Raw genomic sequence first — 20,598 nt, forward strand, 5'->3', positions numbered from 1 at the left:
TGGTCAGAAGTTTAACCTATAATACAAATTGTTGCATGCATGCATAATTTTGTCGGCCGTGCCACTTCGCACCTGCGCTAACGTAGTCTCTGAGTTCAGGATGAATGGTTATGGCCAGCATTTGCATAATTTTCTGCCTTGTAATATGATAGAAAATCGTTCTCACGATCCCGTGTCCAGGCTAACGAGGTCTTTTGTATTACCAGGCATTATGGAGCTTTGATATTGATCGTTTTACGAGTTCCCTCGTTTTCATCCAGCAATAATTCTTAAAATAATAGCTATTATGTGGAAAATTTAACGTGCCTTTGATTTTACTGATGATTACCTGATGCTTCGAAAACTTTAAAACGTTCAAATAGGCCTTTTCGCCAAGCAAACAATGACAGTGCTTCGAGATCTTCATTAAATTAGGCAGTTGCATTATTAATCGAATTCATTATTACTGAAAAAGCATACTATAATATCCTATTCAATTTTAACAAGAAACGAGTTTATGTCATTATAATCAAAGCTAACCTGTTTCAGCTCATATAACTCCATATGAAATTGCACATTTTTCACATCACACGTGCAAGAAATTGCTTTTTATTTCAATTTTTCTTATCTAAATTGAAAGCTTTTATAAGCTCCACCGGAAAAGCAAAGTAAAACTGTTATTCAAAACGTCTGTATGAGGAGCTCGTGCAGCGTGAGAATCGTTCCTGGATGCTGGGTTGGCCCATCGACGCTGATTGCCGCCATTCATGCGCTCCTTGATCTCACTTTTAGAATGATCCGATGGTGCCTTCAAATGCTGCATACGCTTGCTTTAAAGTCATTGGCCGTATCCTTTTTATTTTTTTATGCTTCTGCCTTTAAAGTCATTGGCCGTATTCTTTATATTCGCTTTAGATATCTGAAACACATCAGCGATGCACGCATCAAACACATCCGACACACACACAGTAAGATGCTGCATGCACTTTCTTTCAAATCTGTGGACATATCTTGTTTTTTTTGCTTTCACTATGAATTTTTTGCCTTTTATTCCTACAATGATGTTCTTTATATGGTTCTGTTACTCAGAAATGAATGAAAGTTCCAAATTCCCTATACTCGAAGCTATATTAAATTTATGAGGCTACATTAATTTTAGTTGGCTGAAGGATAACCTCAGTAAATGCATTACTCGGATAGAATAATAACTGATACTTGCGTATATCTTCAGAAAAAAAGGCTGGAAGGAGCGACGTCAAATTTCTTACACTCAGCGTCTGCATCATAAATTTTCCCGCCTCATATCACTTTGTGTACATCATGAGCGTGAATTGATGTCACTAGGCAATCATTACCATACTTGATGACATGTGCTCATGCGGTGATCATGAATCATTTGCGTCCTTTTTGTGGCGGAAGATGCGAGCCAGCATGGGGCAAAATGCACGTCATCTTGACGATCATTTCTTACTTTGTCTCGGTCTTGCGGAACACTCGATGTATTTGTGACTGAAAATCTATGGTCATGTCGCTTGAATTGTCGTCTTTTTGTATTCTGTGATTAGTGGTTTTTACTCTGCATTAATTATTCCAGCTCCACGAGTATTTCACTTGAAAGATTGCGTTACTTCTTTACTTATACCTAGAATAATTTCATTGGTACGTCTAATGATTTTGAGCTTTAAGAATTTTGTAACAGATGTTTTGGCAACATTAACCCAACAATTGAAAGGGCCTGCCTTGCGTTTTGGTCATTCGTTGGTCCTTAGTGAAGCCAGCCGCTTGTGCTCATGAAAAACGCTTAGGTTGTCTATTCTGTAATAGAATAACTGAGAACGATGTTTAGAGTTGTGGTGTAATTATCTAATTGTATTAGTTGTATTGTAATAAGGTATTTGAATGTTTATGAGAGGTTCCCTCCTCTGTTCTGCAAATCTACTTCTCTAAACTTTGGATTCTGGTCCAAGCCTAATAGTTTGGACAACCTGGTGAATGTTTCTTCTAGTGTAGACAATAAGTGTTCAATACAAACTAACTGAACCCATCGCAAGTTACCGTCAATGAATTAAAAGAAACAGATCGGTTAGAACTCATTACCGTAAGCTTCACTAGTTTGGGATCTTCTATGTGAATTTTTTATTGTAAAAAACTGCTAGCAAGCCCAAGATTAAATAGAAATTGATTAGTCATTATCTCTTTGTTCTCATGTTCATCTCATTAATGGATGATGAAACATCATAGAGTAACAAAGGAAATGATCGCTATTTTAGGTTGCGCTGGGCTACGTGGTTCCTTAATTTTCTTCGTTAATTGGAGTTCTGACCTGCGCTTTCCACAGCGTCATGTTCTTCTGGCTGAAGGGAATGGAAGCGAGCCTCGTTCATTTGTATTGGTTATTTTTCTCTATTATGTTTTCTTTAATTTTCCCTCATCGCATTTTTAAAGATCCCATGATATAACCTAACGCCAAAAAGAAGCATTCGCAGCAACTCACCTAATTTTCTTTTAAATTAGAGTAAGGCATAAAATAACTTCTATCCTTTAAGATTTAAAAGAACTAAACTAACGAATTCAGTGATTCAGTCTTGATATAAGTAACCGAATAATTTAATACTCTTATTTTAAGACTGTGTACAATGGTGTGAATTGAGCAGCGACTTAGCATTCATTCCCGAACATGCGATTCTGCCGTCAATATTGAGAAGAATAATAAATTTATTTTAGTGATAGAGGCTAGGAAATATTTAATCTGTTTACATTTCAGCTGTGAATACATCTCATTACATTAAACAAAGTAACTATTACAAGCAAAATCTAAGGAAGAAATCCAAATTCAAAACAAATGCCGTTCATATTATTAACTATGCGGGTTAAAATTCTGAGAATGAAGTATGATTGTTGCACGCAATTTCACGGATACTAAAATAATAACAAATCTTACATCCCGTCTGACTCCAGTTCACGTTTGTTCCATTTTGAATCCCAACTCAGCAATAAGATTGAAAATAATCTAACATGAAATAAACACAAGTAATAACTAAGTGAACGAAAAAGTAAATAGCAAAACAGTCGTTTGCCGACTTTAGCATGATGACTGTGTTTGAGAAATAATGATTGACTCTCACAATCGGACAAAATAATATCATATTAACTCGATTCAGATTCATTGGAATTTATTCTAATGCATGTGACGAACACTGGTTGACAAAGAAAAATCCGCAAAGGCCTTCCCCAATTGGTTCCCCGATACCGAAATAAAAAATTTAACGACTTACTAATTGATCGGATACTACCTATGTAATAACCTACTCGAAGTTATGAATCAAATTATGCCAAATGTATAAATAACAAAATAAACAAACCTAAAATTTTGATGCATCTTAGTGCAGAAAGCTCATATGAAGAGGGTTAACAAGAAACTTAGGAGAAATCAGTAAGAGGAAGGTACTCTAGACGGAAAGTAAGAATAGGATAGTTGGAGATTTGACGTTTGAAATTAGAGAAAGATTATAAGAAATTTTGGCCTGGGCTATGGAAACCGGTTCTACTGCAAAACTGGCGAACGCGCTTCAATGTAATTGAAATTCAATGGTTTGACTAATTATACAGAAATTCCAGTAAATTATCTAGAGTACCGTCAAAAAATTCAATACAGAACGTAAATAATTGAATTAAAATACAAAAAAAAGATGATGAAAAAGCAAAAAGGAAGATGTTTAGGACCTATGACGCTCCTGCTACTGTGATGACTAAAGTCAGAGAACTGAATAATTGAGAATTAATGTTCTGATAGGGCCGAGGTACGTTGACTGAATGAAGTTTTTCACACAAGATTGGCTTACTTGACTGTATACAGATGCTGATTAAGGTATGAAAACCCTAGCTGAAACTACTATACCTAAGTAAACTGCGAAACTAACTACAACCAACTCTGAATACGACATAAACGACATAACACCAACTAGTATTTCAAAGTCAACCAGGAGCAAAAATGAACAATGGTCGGTGGAAAAAATTTCCCACAAGTGCTCACGATCCCTACAATATTTACACTGTGCACACTTGAGTAAAGTGTCTTCCATCTGACACGACAGCTGAATTATATGTCCCTGTTAATTTACAAGCTTTCTATCAATGTTGACTTATCGTCGTGAAGAATCTTTAGTATTCTGTACACATTCAAGATTTCTGTATTAGCAAGAATCAATGAATTCATCATCATAAAGATCAATGAAGAATTTATTAACCTAGAACCATTTTGTCTCTTGTGAGCGATCGTTGAATCGCTCACAAATCATTATGATTATTGCATGGATATTTTTCTCGACACACTACGTAATATTTAACGAGGATAGAGAGTTTTCTAAAATATTGTTATGGAATTTATGATCTTATTTTTGAGTGCATTCAATAAAATTCATTAATAAATATAAGCCTGCTACGTCGATTTTAATGAATTTTTTTTTAAATAATCGAATTTTTATTTATTCATTAGCAACTTGGATTCAGAGTTCTATTTTCATCATTCCATAGACGTTTAATTGAACGTCAGAAGCACTAAGATCGATGAGTAAATCTTACATAGATAAATTTGAAATTTTCATTGAAAATTCGCCAATTGAATTCGATAGAAATCGTAAAATAATTTTAATTTGTCATTGAGAAATTTTCTCCAATTTTGGAAAAATTTACTGGAGTAACTTTTCCACTTTCATATGTATAAATTCATTCAGAGATGAATACGTATGTTGCTTGTAGGAAAATATCTGAAGTTTTCAAGCGAGTTAGTTGTGGGAATTGGAGCGTGAGTGAGCAAGAGGGTAACTCAAGACGTACCTCCATTTAGAGCTGCTTTCACCCTGATTGCTTTCAGTTTGATGGCGCAGTCAAAGTTGATTTTATTTCCATGACATAGCAAAGAAATGTTAGGTCATAGGGAGTCTATGTATTCACTGTTGGCTTTACTCAGAAATGGTATGTGGGAGAGCCCTTATTTCCCCTGGGCCTGAGGATCGGAAGCCAATTCTTTTCATTTGAACGTGAAACTGTATATCCAAGATACCCAAGATATTGGGACATTGAATAAAATTTATTCAGCATCCGTCGGGATCTAGTATTAGGCGCTTCTTTATTTTCAAGTAATATAGACCATTGACAGCTTAGTGTTTACTGGCATAATGAAACCTTTCATTCACTAAACAAAGATAGGACATTAAATTAGATCCGAATTGGTTTAGATTTCTTTGCTTTGTAATTGTATTCCTAAACAACTTACCAACATATCATGAAGCTTCAGGTTTCTTCTGTCTCATTTTCGCAACTAACGGCTTTTTGCTCTGTATCTGAACGAACGTTTTTTCTTCCCTTGTTTGGAGTAATTTTTTTCGTAAATTATCATGGATGAAAACAGTCGGGGTAAACTTTTGTCCCGCTAAATGAAAGAGCGCAGGTTACCGACCTCGCCTTACTCCAGCCTAATCAAGTCGCCACAAAAAGTTTCTAGATAAATCTACGCCAGGCGTTTTTTTCCTTGATAATTTGATTAATTATACCGAGGCTCCAGTGTAGAAGTGAAACACTCCACTTCTGCTGTGCCTGAATTAAAGCAATTTTCTTGACTTATTTGAACAACAAATTAAATAACTTCTTAACTTAGATCTTTAATTAGCATAATGTATGCAATTAAAGGCGAGTGCTCTACATTCAAACATTATAAGGTGTCCCTTGTAATGATGGAGTTGTAACTTTGGAGTAATTCCCATACAAAAATTGTTGATGTAACCAAATTAACATATACAATGAAAAAAGAATGACAACTGGTTTCGCCGATTCAATTAACCTTTCTTCGTCAACTTGAAATATGAGCGACATTCGAACCAAGTCCTTTTGAAAATCTTAAGTTTTCATAACCTAATGTCTTGAGATATCATACTTTTAGGGTTAACAGGATCGTTAACGACACAGGTTAACGTGAAATTCAACACTGCTACGTACCATTTTTACAAATTAAATTCAATTTGATTATTTTAGGAAATTTAATTTTCTCAACCGCTCCCTCCTCAAGATGAATTTAACTTTGAATTAAATTTACAATATCACGTTCATTATTCAATTCATTTATTTACTGCACATAACGCTACCCTTAGTAAAGCGCAGTTCTCCTCAATCTCTTTACGATGCAACCGTATTATTTCAGTTAGCAAAATGAGTAACGAAAAATTCGCTGCTGACTCTAAATTTCGCACTATTGTCAGTGGTAGATTGTATAAAATGAATTTCAATAATTCTATATCACCAAATGAAGAAATAATATTGAAAAGAAGATTTGAGTACTCAAAGGAAGATGAAAATACTTATCTTATTAATTTAGCGACTCATATAGTATATTTTCTAGAGTCATTCTGTCCCACTTCTAAGAAATTCAGATCTCCTTTTCCTATGAATATACTAAATCCCTAAAAATATTGAAAATACATTCAAAACGTGTTAAGCCACTGCCTAACAGCCCAAAGTCCACGTCAGCGTTTTCCTTTGACTTCGTCGTTCCGATGGTGCATATTTTACCAGCTGGCTCGGACTTTTGGGACGCCAAGTGCCTTATTTTGCATTCGAGAAATATTTTGGCTCTCGAAAGCGCGGGAGGGAAGCTCCGTGTAATGCAGGTGACGGTTGAGGGGACGCAGCAGCGAATATTTCCTGTGCGAACAATTGATCACGTGGCGGCTGATTGATTCCAAACACCTCTCCGTTCAAGGCATTATATTTATCTTGCTTTTTATTCTTATATACAATTTTTGTATCTTCGATTGCACAGATTTTTTACTTCCTTATTTTTTGTAATCCTCGATCGTGTAAATAATTACTAATTTTCTCCACATTGCCAATCTACTTATTATTTAAGAATGTCAATAAGAGAATATGAATTGTTTCCTTGAATTATTTATTTCAAAAGATTTGAACTCCCTGTTTTCTACTCTAAGTTGCAACTAAAATAACCATTATTAATCATCTGTTATTTCTTACTAAAAAAAATCTGTGTAAAAATTAGTTTACCCAACGAATTGTTTAAAATATTATGGCCGAATATAACGTGGTTTTGTAACAACACAGGCGCACAACCACTGTTTTCGAAGACTCAAGTCAGGCAATGAGCTATTCAACTAAAACTTAAACCTCCTGCAGGTGCAGATAAAACTTTTGCATTTTCATGCACATTTTCCACTCCTAAAAATTCTAAACGGATGATTTAATTTAACAAAGAAATTAAAAGCCAAGAAAATATCAAGAAAATTTGCCTTCTTTACATTAAAAACGTTTTGTTTACCATATCCATCATCGGTTATAGAAAAATATAATAAAGTTTTATTAACACTGAACGAATAAATTCAAATGGAAAAGTTTCTGGCGAACGTAACTACCGTTTGAGCATATCGGATAAATGTTTGTAGGGGATGAGAACTATTATAGTTGTTTGGAAGTTGGCAATTTAATTTAGGTTGGAATACGTTTCGGGTTCATTTATTCTTCCTTTTGATTGTAGTTGTATTCATGAAGATTTTGAGCTGATGGCAGAGCTTGACACTAGACTCAACCTGAAAACGAGTGAGGCCTCGTATACATTTGAATCTTTTGCAATATTCGAGAACAAGAAACGAATATCTACCTATTTATGCATCTGCAAATGTATAAATACTTCTGTTCGCCTGTTATTTGGCGAACTGTTATTTGCAGAAAGCCTGTTCGACGCTCCTGTTCGCTACGCAATGCTTGAGGTAACGTTTGAAGGCTGGCATAATGTTCGAAACGTTTTGTAAGAAAATTTTATTAAATTAATTATTATTTCGTTCAGGGGTAATTTATGTTTTTGGGTAACCTGATGACGATGATATACGTTTGGATTGATTTCCTTTCCGTGATCGGAAATATATTCCCTATATATTTCCACCTCAGGCGAAATTAGTATTTCAAAGTATCGTCGCGTCACCAAACAGTGGTTTCAATTAGCAGTGGACTTTGCTCAATTTAAAAATTACAGTATTTTCCAATTCAAACTTTTCCTCAAATAACGTCGCATTTTCATTTACAAGTTTGGATCTTGAACTCTCGTATCGAGTTTTGTCAAAACTTTCTGTCTTTCATTGGTAAATCATCACTTCCTGCGTACCCTAATTTCCATTACTTCTGAATTTTCATACCGTAAACCAAATTTTTAGCGACCAATTTGCGACCATTCCCACTCGAGGTAAGGGTAAAGTGTTCGGAAATATGATCAAAAAAGTATGAGCAAAATTTTAATTTCGTTCAAAATTCATTCGTGATGGCCAAAAATTAATATAGGATTAAATTGAATGTCCTTAATATTGTTTTCTTCTGATCTCGAAACTAAAAAGTCTGCTCGTGTCAGAAGGTGGTAAAATGTTAGAAATTTTTTTTCGAACATTACATAACTAATAACTAGTTTTCAATTTCCAATACACTGTGTGTTTGATAATACGATGAAAATCTTGATAAATATTGCTTCATATGATGCAGCCATTCTTATGAATTTTTCTATCCTAATCTTTTTCAAAATTCAGTCGCACGAAGGGTACAGAATTATTCATTCATTTGCCAATGGCAGAAACGTTTCTTGTTCTCGAATATTTTACAAGGTTCAAATGTATAGCGTAAATGAAGAGAAGCATTGTTTGGGTTTCTAAAAACTTCTTGTTTTACTCACGCTACGTTTTATTATAAAGTTTCAACAGTCAGTGCGGCAACTCGCAGCACATTTCATTTGATCCAAAATTTTCTTTTATGTTCTAGGTGTTGCAGTGGCAGCTTGTATGTTCGTGATAAAAACTTGTCAGAAGACAACAAGACATTTCAAAGTTTTTGTTTCACCTCAAATCCAGAGCCCCAAAAATTTTTTGGACTTCTTTTGAAAGATTTATTCTTTTGATACTTGTGAGTATTGACTGCTTTGCACCTCAAACTAAAATATACAAACTAAAATGTATATATGTTCATGGATGAATAGTTTTCTTGCTTTATTATTTTCATTATTTTTTTATCGGCTTCATATAAACTTCAGACTTTACATACTGTCCTCTATTAAATAATACATTCTGTCCTCTATTAAATAATACATTCTGTCCTCTATTAATTCATCGGATCCCACCGTTGAAATATTCTGCGTGTAATCCTGTACACCTCGTGATTGATCCATCATACCGCTTGCCGTGTCGCTGTGGCACGGCATTCATTTTTCATCGCAAGCATTTTCATGTTAGTTTTAATTTATACTGAACATGCAATTAAGTCATTTGGAAAAAGTTATAGCAATGTTAATATTATAAATGGAATTGTTTCCATATGTGGTGTAGTAACGCAAACAAACTTCGGAGGATTCCAAAAACAAGAGTCAAAGTATTGACAGTTGCTCTTAATTTGAAATTCGAAGCTATTCAATTTTCAAAGAATTTACCGTTTTGATTTTCCATTTCTTCATTATATTATGTTTTACATTCCTATTAAACATACTTGAAGAATCTGAACCTTTCCATTTTTTAATATGGGTGACATAATACAATAATTTATGTATGCAACATGGAGTTAGTGCTCGTGCCCTATGCATTTAAAAATTAACTTCCCAGAACAGCTAAATGCTAACAAAGGTAGCACTAGTGCAGCTGGAGCCAGCTAAACTATAGAACTTAACTAAACGTGAATGAAGGCAGGTGTGTCAGTATCACTCAAAATTTAGCCTTTATATCTTTGCTTAATTTTCCATGTCAGCAGAATGAGATTTACTCTGATAACAATGAAACATTAGTCGAGCCAATCGTAGATAAAAGTATTAATGCTAGGAAAATTTCATTTTCGGTCTCCATGACACCAATGAAATTGCCGCTCATAAAAGCTCTGGCATTGAGAACTCAGTCGTTTACGCTCCATTTATCTTTTACTTTCTATTATTCATCCAGAGAAACAAGCAATTGAATTGATGCAACAAATTGCTACACCGGCAGAAAGATAATGCATTTTGAGCATCGAGTTACTATCGAAGTTCGCTCTGCTTTATTCATTTCGAACGCACGATTCTTAATAGAATCGACTTTCCTGCGTGGTGTAGTTTCAAAATCTACATTCTTTATTATGATAATTTGTTAGAGCCTTTATATAATAACTAGCGTTAAATAGCCATGTGAATGAGTATCGTAAACTCGGGTGCACATGTTTTCATTGCTGTCGGCATCTATTTTCCCCAGCATTTAACACTGAAGTTTGCCTCATTTCCATCCAAGGTGAAACTACTCATATTATCGTTAGCCCTTTCATCAGTACTAATTTCCAGCAATGAACTGAGAACTTCAACCATTAAGCTCCTAAATATCATCGAAGAACAACTTAAAACTAATATTCCTTCGAAATGAAGCAAAAGCTCAAGTCGTTTCAAAATTACGCCCTCTTCCAGCGCAAGCGATGCCGGAACCGAGAACACATCGTGTCCATCACTTGAAACAAACTTGTGGTCCATGTGCCCCGTAATTATGCTTAACGAGCTCTCTTCCCAAGACTTGGCGATCGCTTCTCGGCGCTCAAGAGTGCATGCTGTTCAGGGCTCACCTCAATAAACTGAAACTTCTATCTAAGATGTTCAGTTCTTCGGTACAGTTCCCAAAAGCTTGTAATTACTTTAAAATGAGTACTTCTGTTCTTGAGAGTTCAAGAATATTTGAGAGTTCTTGAATCAAAGTTTAATTTTCACATAAACTTTATCAATTAACCAATGATTATGAAATATTTCGCTAATTTAAGGCTTTGAATTTCAGAGAGTAATTCAATTTAGACCTGTGAAATTCATATTAAATTTTCAGCGATGATTTTGGCCCGATCCCGAAATAAATTTAATTGTCCATATTATCAAAAGCTTACTCGGCTCTAATTTTCCTTACCAATAAATATATTTTTTAGGAGAAACAACCTAGTTTTGTGGAAGTATAGACAAATTCTTAACGGCAATCGTTGCCCAGGATACCATCGGATATTGGATGAATAGATTGTTTGGATATTCATTGGACGCGATATCGGGACCAAATCAGGATTTTAACGCGAGCTCTGCAACGATGTTCGGTGATTCACTTGCCTTCACTGACCGTAATCTCATTAGTTTGGTTTTTCAAATGGAGAAATAAAGCTGCCTGAAATATCAGCCCCGGGAAAGTGGACTTCTCCATGGTTGATTCGGTAATCCGTCCTTAATTCATGATGACTCACGGACGGAAGATCAAAACGCGCGTCATGGCCTTAATAATAAAGGTTAAGTTTCTCAAGCTGTTGTCTATCAGTGATTGAAATGAGAGGAAAATTAATATATTAGTGATAAATGATTAAAATTGATATTCAAAGTTTAATTCGACATTCATTTAAAATCTGTTAATATGCGCACGTGTGACCGTGAACTGACAACTCCAATGTAATTATAAATGAGTCTCATTTTCGGAACACTATACATAATTCATAGGAACTAAGCCATCCAATAAAGTTGCGAGTATTCATTCAAATAAATGATCATGCTAAGAAATAATTTTGTCGAAAATTTAAAGACAGTAAAAAACTAATTCAAACTTTCTGCATATGAGTTAATCTCATTGAGTTAATCTCATTCATAACTCATTCAAACCTTCTGCATATGAGTTAATCTCATTCATAACTCATTCAAACCTTTTGCATATGAGTTAATCTCATTCATAACTCATTCAAACCTTCTGCATATGAGTTAATCTCACTCATAACTCATTCAAACCTTCTGCATATGAGTTAATCTCATTCAAAACTAATTCAAACCTTCTGCATATGAGTTAATCTCACTCATAACTCATTCAAACCTTCTGCATATGAGTTACTCTGTTACTTGTAGTACAGCAAGATAGAATGAGTCCGTTTATAAGCAGCATCCCAATAACTGCGCGCACCTTAGTAGCGCAATATTAGGTGCTCACAGCATCGTAATGTTCTCTTTACTGTGCTCATTACACTTCAATAAAACCATAATGGTGTTCTTACCCTTGAATTACCTACCACTACTGTAGACTGTGAAAGTTGTTAAGTTTCCATGCCATTGTCTAGCGCTTCCCTGCTGTTATGCTCAAGCTTAAGTCACATCTTGAGTGATATTTTTCTCTTGTGATGTTTTTGATGCATGCGACAAAAAAAAAAAAAAAAAGANAAAAAAAAAAAAAAAAAAAAAGAAGAAGACTCAAACGTGAGCAAATTAAGCAGTTATGGACGGAACTAATTTTCGAGAATGATATTAAATTAGGGTAAATGAATTATCAACCATTACATTCAAAATCGAACATTTTTGATTAGTTTTATAAGAAGTTCTCAACGCGTTATGCCAAAGAGTTCCGTAATTATGTTTAATCCAAGAGCAGATCTTTTATTTTATCCCTCATGAATGCGAAAACAGCATAAAGCCAACGCATTCAAATGAAAATAAATTCAGTCTTATTTACCAGAACATAATGCAAGGCAGTGAAAATTCATTTAGATAATTTCATTTTGGTTGCTGCCATCACTTATTTTTAAATTATTTAGTTGGTTTCGATGCAAAGTTTTGAAGCTCCAGGTGCGTATCGTTCACACAAGTATTGGACGCGAGTTGTAGAGTTAATTAGTTTAATTCCTTAGAAGTCTTCGACGTGATGTGACAGTTACGGGAGTAACTTGACTAGTATGTCTTGGTTGGCTGCCTAATTAACCCATACATCACAAAAGGGGCAGCCACCAAAACAAATTTCAAGGCGAATTCATGTAAAGCAAGCGTAGTTTTGGCGTCACTCTGAGCCCATAAACCTGTACGTTATTCTCGGTAGCTCCAATTCAGCTAGACGGTTGAAACATCAAAGCAGCAAGGGCGAATATTTACGAAATTTTTTGTTAATCGTGCCTTTTTAAATGGGAGACTCTTTCATTGTCTCGTTTTTCTTCATGGTGAATGAGCAAGGAGCTTGCAAGCAGCATCAAAGATTCACGTTTAAATGTACGACGTCTTATTCTTCGTTTCTTCGATTACAGAGTGACTTTTTTCTTACACGTATATATAGTGTACATTTCATTAGTAGGAATTGAGATCACTATGAGCATATTAATGCTGGAAAAATTCCTGAGTTAAGCTGATTTCTGTGAATTTCTATCGAAATCCAAAGCTTTCAAATGTAAACGGTCTCAAAACTTAGTTGTAGACCACTAACCTCAGTTAAATTCAACTCGGTTGAAGGCAGTCAATTAATGGCCAAATTTTTAACTATTTAATTAGAATGCCAACCGATCGAATTACGTTGCCAGCTTATGAGGAAACATAATCATGAATATTAAGATTTTCTCAATGAAACCTAGATTTTATTGATTCGTTTTCATTTAATCCTTCAAAGAGCGCTACTTGGTACTTTTCAATGGGTATTGCATCGATTACAAATGATAATCGGGTATATGTTGGGCATATTTACCCTGCTAATGCTTGCAGTTCATTTTAATGAGTCATGGAAAGCAGCCGTTGTGTCTCACCTAACAAGTAAAGTAGAGAGAAAAAATCTGGTTCCAGACTCCTGAGATATTCACCCGATGTGTCAGTTTTTTTTTTAATTTACGGACTTCCTAAATCGTGGCTGCGTGCGACACGAGATAATAAGTCGTGGCTACAAAATTGTCAGGTCTACGAGCAGGCTTATAATTTCGAGTGGTCTGACATGCGGGTGGTCTTGACACACAAGCTCCGTGCTCATCACAAGTGACCTGATGTGAGGCGCACTAGGCGGCTGCAGGTGCAACGTCCCGCTGTGTCTGACTTCGATGATCGCCTTCCTTGTACGCGCTGATATGTGTCAGAGTTTTATTGAAAGTTTAAAATATGTGTCACATATTTCATTGAAATATGTCACATTGAAATATGTGTCATAGTTTTTTCCTCTGTTTGGGCTCTGTGTCATTAGTTAGAATGCGATAGTATGGTTGAATTTCAGGAATAATGTGAAGGTTTTATTACAACTCCGCATTATATCTTAGGCTTACATCCATGCTTTACACAATGAATTTTATCTCAGACCATTAATCACCGATATTCGGTGAACGCCGTATTATTTCCTGGTAATTCCCTTCCTAGCTTTGCTGTTTAAATGTGCATGAATGCCCTTCCTTAATTATCATCACTAACTGAAGAGCCATGCGTTATTTTGTGGACAAACAGCCGAGACGCTGAGAGCATTTCATGGCGTTGCTTTACCGCTGCTGTAGGGGCCATCGTTGAGTAGATCGAGGTAGTGGTTCTGAGTGACTCGCTGCAGTAGTCGGCCTCTCGTGCTAATGTTGCGTGTCCGTGAAGCCGCTTGAAAAACGACGAATCTTAGAAAATCTTTTGGCTTTCAGCGTTGGGTGTGCTAAATAGATTCAATGCGCTATTTATTATACATGACGTGGCTAAATGGTAGAAAAAGTATAACAACATGGTTGTGTTATTAATGAAAATGGCATAATTACAATACCGGTCACGACAGAAAATAAAAAATAGATGAATACTCCCGAATCATATAAAAATTTTCTAAGAATCTAGTTCCTCAATCAGCGCAGCATTAAGATAGAACTACGCGAAAAAAAATTCTATGGCATGGTACAATTCCTTACATTACTCGAAGCATCGTAATTTTTTCATATTATTTTTCATCTCAGTTCTTGTTAATGATAATTTTCTTTCGATGGCTTCAGGCGTCAACGTGTCCAGTCAATCACGAAAAATTGCAAGAAATGTTTGTTTTTTCCAAGATTTAATTTTTCGCTGCATGTGAAGGAACTTTATGATTCGAATTTTGAAACTGTCTAAACCATTACTGTGTATATTTGAAATTTCAGCTGAATAAATATTATTCGATGAATCCCATTGACAAGTATTCCATATAATATTTTCAAACTGACCTTTTTTTCCAGGCCATTTCCAGCATATTGCCTTTCGCGGGCGCTAAGCAAATATTGTTGTAAAAATAACGTTGACACGTATTCCAAATAATATTTTAAACTTGCCTTTTCCAGGCCATCACTGCCGGCTTGATGTGAGGCGCGGGTGCTAAGCAAATATTATTGTAAAAATAATGTTGACACGTATTCCAAATAATATTTTAAACTTGCCTTTTCCAGGCCATCACTGCCGGCTTGATGTGAGGCGCGGGTGCAGGGTTCGATGTCCTCCCATGGGCTTGGACGTTTCATCGAAGAGCTCTCATTTGCCTCCTCCATGCATCTGACATCCATGCTCTTACCCGGGCCGTCCCGCCCTCTCCTCCTCTACCACGTTCTGCCGACCTAAGAAGATGATTTTCAACTACCTCATTCTGTTCATGATCTTACTTTTTTCAGTTCATTGCACGTTTATTTCACACATTTCTTCTTTTTCTTACTCCCGACACGTGTCTTCGAGATTCTTTGGGTTCCTCTCGATCGCAGTTCATCCAACCTTTTTGGCAATCGCCGTAGATGGGACACCGCCAAGCTCCATCAGGGATACCCGCAGCGTTAAACCTCCCTCTCGAAGTGACTCGTTCTCCACCATGTGTCCAAATCCATGCACTTGTTCCCCCAGCCTTCCTCCTGCCATCCTCCCAGGTCTCTGGGACATTCCCCCTCGACGAATCACGACGACTCTTCCTCCCGGTCGCGTACCCTTGGCCATGTCATGCGCGGGGCAAGGGCTACGTTCAATGCCCGTCCCTTTGTTGGAAGCAAGCGAGCCGTCAAACGAAATCATCGTGGCAATGTGAGTACATCATTCATATCTTCACTCTTCTCATAACTCAAGTGGAAAATTAAGCATTGGTACGGCAGCTTCTTCTTTGAGCAACTGGCCATTAATTGATTCCAAAGTCGGGTTCATATAGCGAATAACCCTGCTTAGCATGCAATGGTGAACATACTTTGCATTGCTGAATTATGCTGCTTGGTATGACAAAAGAACTCAGAAAATTTAAATATAAATAAACATGGTGACACGGAAAATTAATATATGCGCAAATGAAACTCCTGCCCGATTCTCTTCCGAATTTATATGAAAATAACATCCAAAATAGGATGAATAAATTTGAAAATCGAATGCGACATCATGAACTTATTATTATAATGGTCTATTCTCCGTATCCATCAAGCGTTTGATTCGTGCATGAGATCTAGGTAGCCATTTAATATATTTAATATCTTCTACAACCCATAAATCAACCTTAGTTGATTTATGTGTCCTCCAATCCTCATCCATCGCGTGCGACGACTTGGATATCGTTTAGTCGACAGTTTAGTGAACAACATCAACGTTTCAAATAATTTTTTAAAAATAAAAACATTATTTTAATTGGGGAAGCAATTTTTCTGTACAACTGGTGATGGACATAAAATGCTGATCTTATTGCAGCTTTATAATTTGAAAATTGCCCGAAATAACTAGATATTTATTTGTTATTTAAAAATTTCTCTACTGACGAGCTTCAACCAAATCCCATTTGTTCGCCTTGCCTTACTGCTATCTGAATAAATACTTTTTATAAAAAGGCGTGGTTTAAATTCTTATAAGCTCAGTCCTATGTGCAAGTGAGATTAAACTGCAACAAAAAGCTATTTTTCTGCAATACAGTTCACTTTCAGCAGGGATATTTCAACGAAAAAAAAAATAAAAAAATCTCAAATGAAACTTGCCATTCAACAGGGATTTGAGTGACAACTTAGTGGTGGAACTCCAAGACTCGGCGCTCACGAGCTACCCTCACCTCAAACAACTGTGAGTCGTCAGTGCCTTCGTCGTCCTATATATACTTAATCCTTGTGCAATTGTATATATACAATTGTACCTAAACTCGGTACGATTATTGCGTCATAAAATTACGCAGTCGGACATGGGTTAAATGACCTCAAAGTTGTGATTTCCCTTGATTCGAGCCTAATTTTAATACTTCATATCATTGAGTAGCGCCAAAAGATGTTGTAATTAACTTTTGATGTATCAAGATTGTCCAGATAATTTATACCGAGAACTATACGCACTATTCTCGGTAGGAGATTTGAATATATTTATAATAGATTTGCTGATAATAAAATAAATTTAGTTTTCCCGCTCTAGCGCAAGTGATTGTTCTGTCTAAATAAATTTCCACGAAAATGATTTTTTAATCCGAAAATTTCATTCTGCAGGAAATTGTCTGGGAACAACCTGCAAAGCATCGCTCCCCATGCATTTCTCACACCACCCCTTCGAGTTCTGTGAGCATCTTATTCCTATGCTAAGCGGTTAATATTTAACTTATAATAATTATTTTCAACTTTCCACTATCTACTTATAATATCTGTGCACTAGATATTTTGGCACGTTCTATACACTTCAAAACATATAGATCATTGTCATAAAATGAATTTAAACCCGCCTGATTCATCCGAATTCCGTTTTATATATCACAATTTTTGCCAACGGGTAGCGGTTCAGCTTTCTGTCACTGTCATTATTTAGTTGGCAGAGTATGAAGCAGAATTTTATCTTGCGATAACCCCGAATGCTGAACCAGTGAGACGCGTTTCAATTTGAGTTAAGTTGACGTTCCATCAACTCGGTCCCGAGTCGCGCTCCATTTCTGATATAGAATACATTGAGGCTTTCGAGTTTAAATTTATGCTTCGTTAAAAATCTGAAAAACCAAGCCATCAGCCAGGAATTTTCTGTAAACTTTTATCATTGATTGCTGAATTTTATCCCCATTTTCCGATATTTTAGAATATGCATAAATTTAATAAAATGAAAAATTCATAATTACTGAAGATAATGTAAGCAAGATACAATAATTCAAGATTATCCACTACTCACCAATCACAGCTTACTGGACGACAACGTCTTGCCATCTCTCCCATACGACCTGAACCTGACTGCGCTGGAGGAGCTGTCTCTGGAGAAGAACTTATTCGAGTCCATCCCAAGAGCGGTAAACAGGATACTGTCCCTTAAAGCCCTGTGAGTCATAATATATTCAGAGATAATATTCCTTTTATGAACAAACTTGAAAACAGTGATTAATGTATCATATAATGTTATTATTATCTTATCAGGCTCAATGACGTCTTGCTCTAATACAATAAAACAACATAAACTAACTAAAACAATAAAACAAGACAACAAAGATAAAACAATATTTTAGAAACAAAGTATTTAATGGGAGACTCTGCATGAAAAACCTGTCAGATGAATTGGATTTTAGGTTGAAAGTAATTAAAAGTAGAGCATTGGAGACAGCAAGTTCATTCAATAATTACGATACGAGAGACAGTGAATTGGTGTCAAATTCATCATACATTATTTCGTTACTATTTTAATCACAATGTGAATCCATTCATGATTAAATCCTTGGTTATTTGAATCGATTTTTGATAAAAATAATTACGAACCGTCTTTTATCGATCGAGATTTGCTTCGGCGAATTGTTGTTAATTATGAACCATTGTTCCATCATTTTATGGCTCAATTGTAATCTTCACCAAAATTTTTTATTGAATCGTAAGGAACTTATGGCTGAGAGCAAATTTTAACACGAGACCCTGAAAATTTTAGAACAAATCGTCCATCTTCGTTTCGTTACCACCAGAATAACTAAAACTTTTCTCACTTGAAAGGAAAAATACGCGGCTAAAATCCTCAAAAAAAAACTTGCCTTGCTTTCAGTTTGGTCGTATTTTTTTCCTGTGGCTGGTTATAAACGAGAGCGCAGTGCGAGTAGAAATAAAAATCCTAATGCGCGACTGAAAAAGATCTAGAGTAAAACATTCGTACTGAGTTAGTTTTTTGTCCATTTTCATTGATATTATCCTCGTGTCGACTTTAATTTAATTTTTTGCCGTATAAATTTTCCTTCTCATAAGAATTCCCTGCTTCTATATTTCAGTCTTTGCTATTCATGAATTCCTCATCTGTCTGGAATTTAAAGCAATATTTGTATTAAAATATTCAGTAATTTTTCGTAATTTCTGACAAAAAAAAAACAATTTTATGCAAACAATTTTGCACTTGAGTTTGGAAATGTCATCGTTAATTGTATTCGAAACACTGACCTCATTTTTTTGATGTGAATATTTTTCTCAAATAAAAATATTACTTTGTTACAACATTACAAATATTGACGAATAAAATAATTCAAACGCGCACTGACTTTTGGAAAATAACTCGTGTTACCTTGATTTCGCGCTCCTAGGGGGATTTTACCTAAGCGCCCCACCCCTGAGCTCGCGGTGTCTGACTGCAGATCTCAGTTGTGGGGTTAAGTTATTAGGTAGGTAGGGTACCTCACATTAAGTTATTATTTAGGTAGGATTCCTTACATTTCCCTTCTCTGTCTCTCTCTTGCGGGCGGCCGACGTCCCATGTAAGCAACCTCTTGTTCGAGTGTCTAGTTTCTGTTGCTTTTCACCTGTCCCTCCTCGTCACTTCATCTCTTTGAGATGATAACGCTGCTTCCTTCGAGCCAGCTTCAGCGGGCTGGACAATTGAGACCTTCCGCCGCTTGTGGGTGATGAACGATTTTTGATTTGAGAAACTCTCGATAACAGAGACCTTCCTTCTCTTTGGTGATGTCCATCTTGACTTTCGGTGCGAGATAGCGAAATAGCTAAAGCGCTAGTAAACATTTGGCCACAAACCTAACTAACTCGTGTTACCGTGTTTTGTTGCGGACGTTTCATATTTCGTTTGTCCTTGTTCAATTTTGAACTGAGTATTTGAATTATTCTATGAACTTTTCTCTGTTTCCTGCCACTCTTTATTATTTTTGATCGAGCCAATTCAACGTTCAATTCAATGAAATCTTTATTTTACCGGAAATCACAACAGGCTCGTTCGTTGAATTTTCAGCTCTGTATTTCGGTCATATTGGTGTAGGACTGTAGGTTCTTGGATATTTTCTTGACTTCGCTTACGTATTTTCACTTTTCGGAGCTTGAAACTCATAGCTTTTTACCATAAGAAAAATCACAGGTACCTGTTGGTCAGCAGAAATTGATATCACGTTTTTAACAGTTGCGCCCATGCATTCGTAATCCATAAAAAAACTCATACCAGATAGAAAAAGCGTGGTTAACGTTAATTTATTTTTCATCCAAACTTTCGCGTGTCCTTTGAACTTTTCGTTAGCGAAATTAATCCCATTTGTTAGTTGAAAAAAATATCACCGCCCCGCTATCGATCTACCAATTTCTTACATCTGGGGACGAAAAATTCGTACCCTTATGAATGGTATTTTACAACATTAAATTTTAATTAAAACCCGGCCACCCGCACTAGCGCCGAAGGTTTTCCGTGTAGGCCTGGTGACCTTTGTAATTCGGCTGAGCTCTGAGAGAAAAATATTTTTGAGGACATTTCTGGCTCACCGTACAATAATTTGAGTGTCGAAAACTTCAAACAAAATAAATTTAATTGAAATCTGCTGGTCATTATTTCGGAACTTGCAGGAGGTCATCTAAATATTTCAAGGACTATTTTTCGTTAATAAGTATTTTCTTCACGACCACATATAAATACTTCCTCGAATATAAATGTTAGAAGTAAAACATAGTTTTTGGTAGTAATTC

The 20,598-nt window shown here is 35.8% G+C and overlaps 1 protein-coding gene across 4 annotated transcripts in view; it reads left to right on the forward strand.

Annotated features, from left to right (window-relative positions):
• LOC108682366 (leucine-rich repeat-containing G-protein coupled receptor 5A-like) overlaps positions 1–20,598 on the forward strand; it is a 78,927-nt gene that overhangs the window by 35,879 nt on the left and 22,450 nt on the right. For all 4 annotated transcript variants that reach the window (XM_018171517.1, XM_018171518.1, XM_018171519.1 and 1 more), the window contains exons 2-5: positions 15,151–15,766; positions 16,703–16,774; positions 17,185–17,253; positions 17,858–17,992. In XM_018171517.1, the coding sequence (XP_018027006.1) occupies positions 15,324–15,766; positions 16,703–16,774; positions 17,185–17,253; positions 17,858–17,992 (719 nt within the window). In that variant the 5' untranslated portion in view covers positions 15,151–15,323. The remainder of the gene's footprint in view (positions 1–15,150; positions 15,767–16,702; positions 16,775–17,184; positions 17,254–17,857; positions 17,993–20,598) is intronic.

This window comes from Hyalella azteca, unplaced genomic scaffold, assembly GCF_000764305.2.
Source record: "Hyalella azteca isolate HAZT.00-mixed unplaced genomic scaffold, Hazt_2.0.2 contig10335, whole genome shotgun sequence".
Taxonomy (NCBI): Eukaryota; Metazoa; Arthropoda; class Malacostraca; order Amphipoda; family Hyalellidae; genus Hyalella; species Hyalella azteca.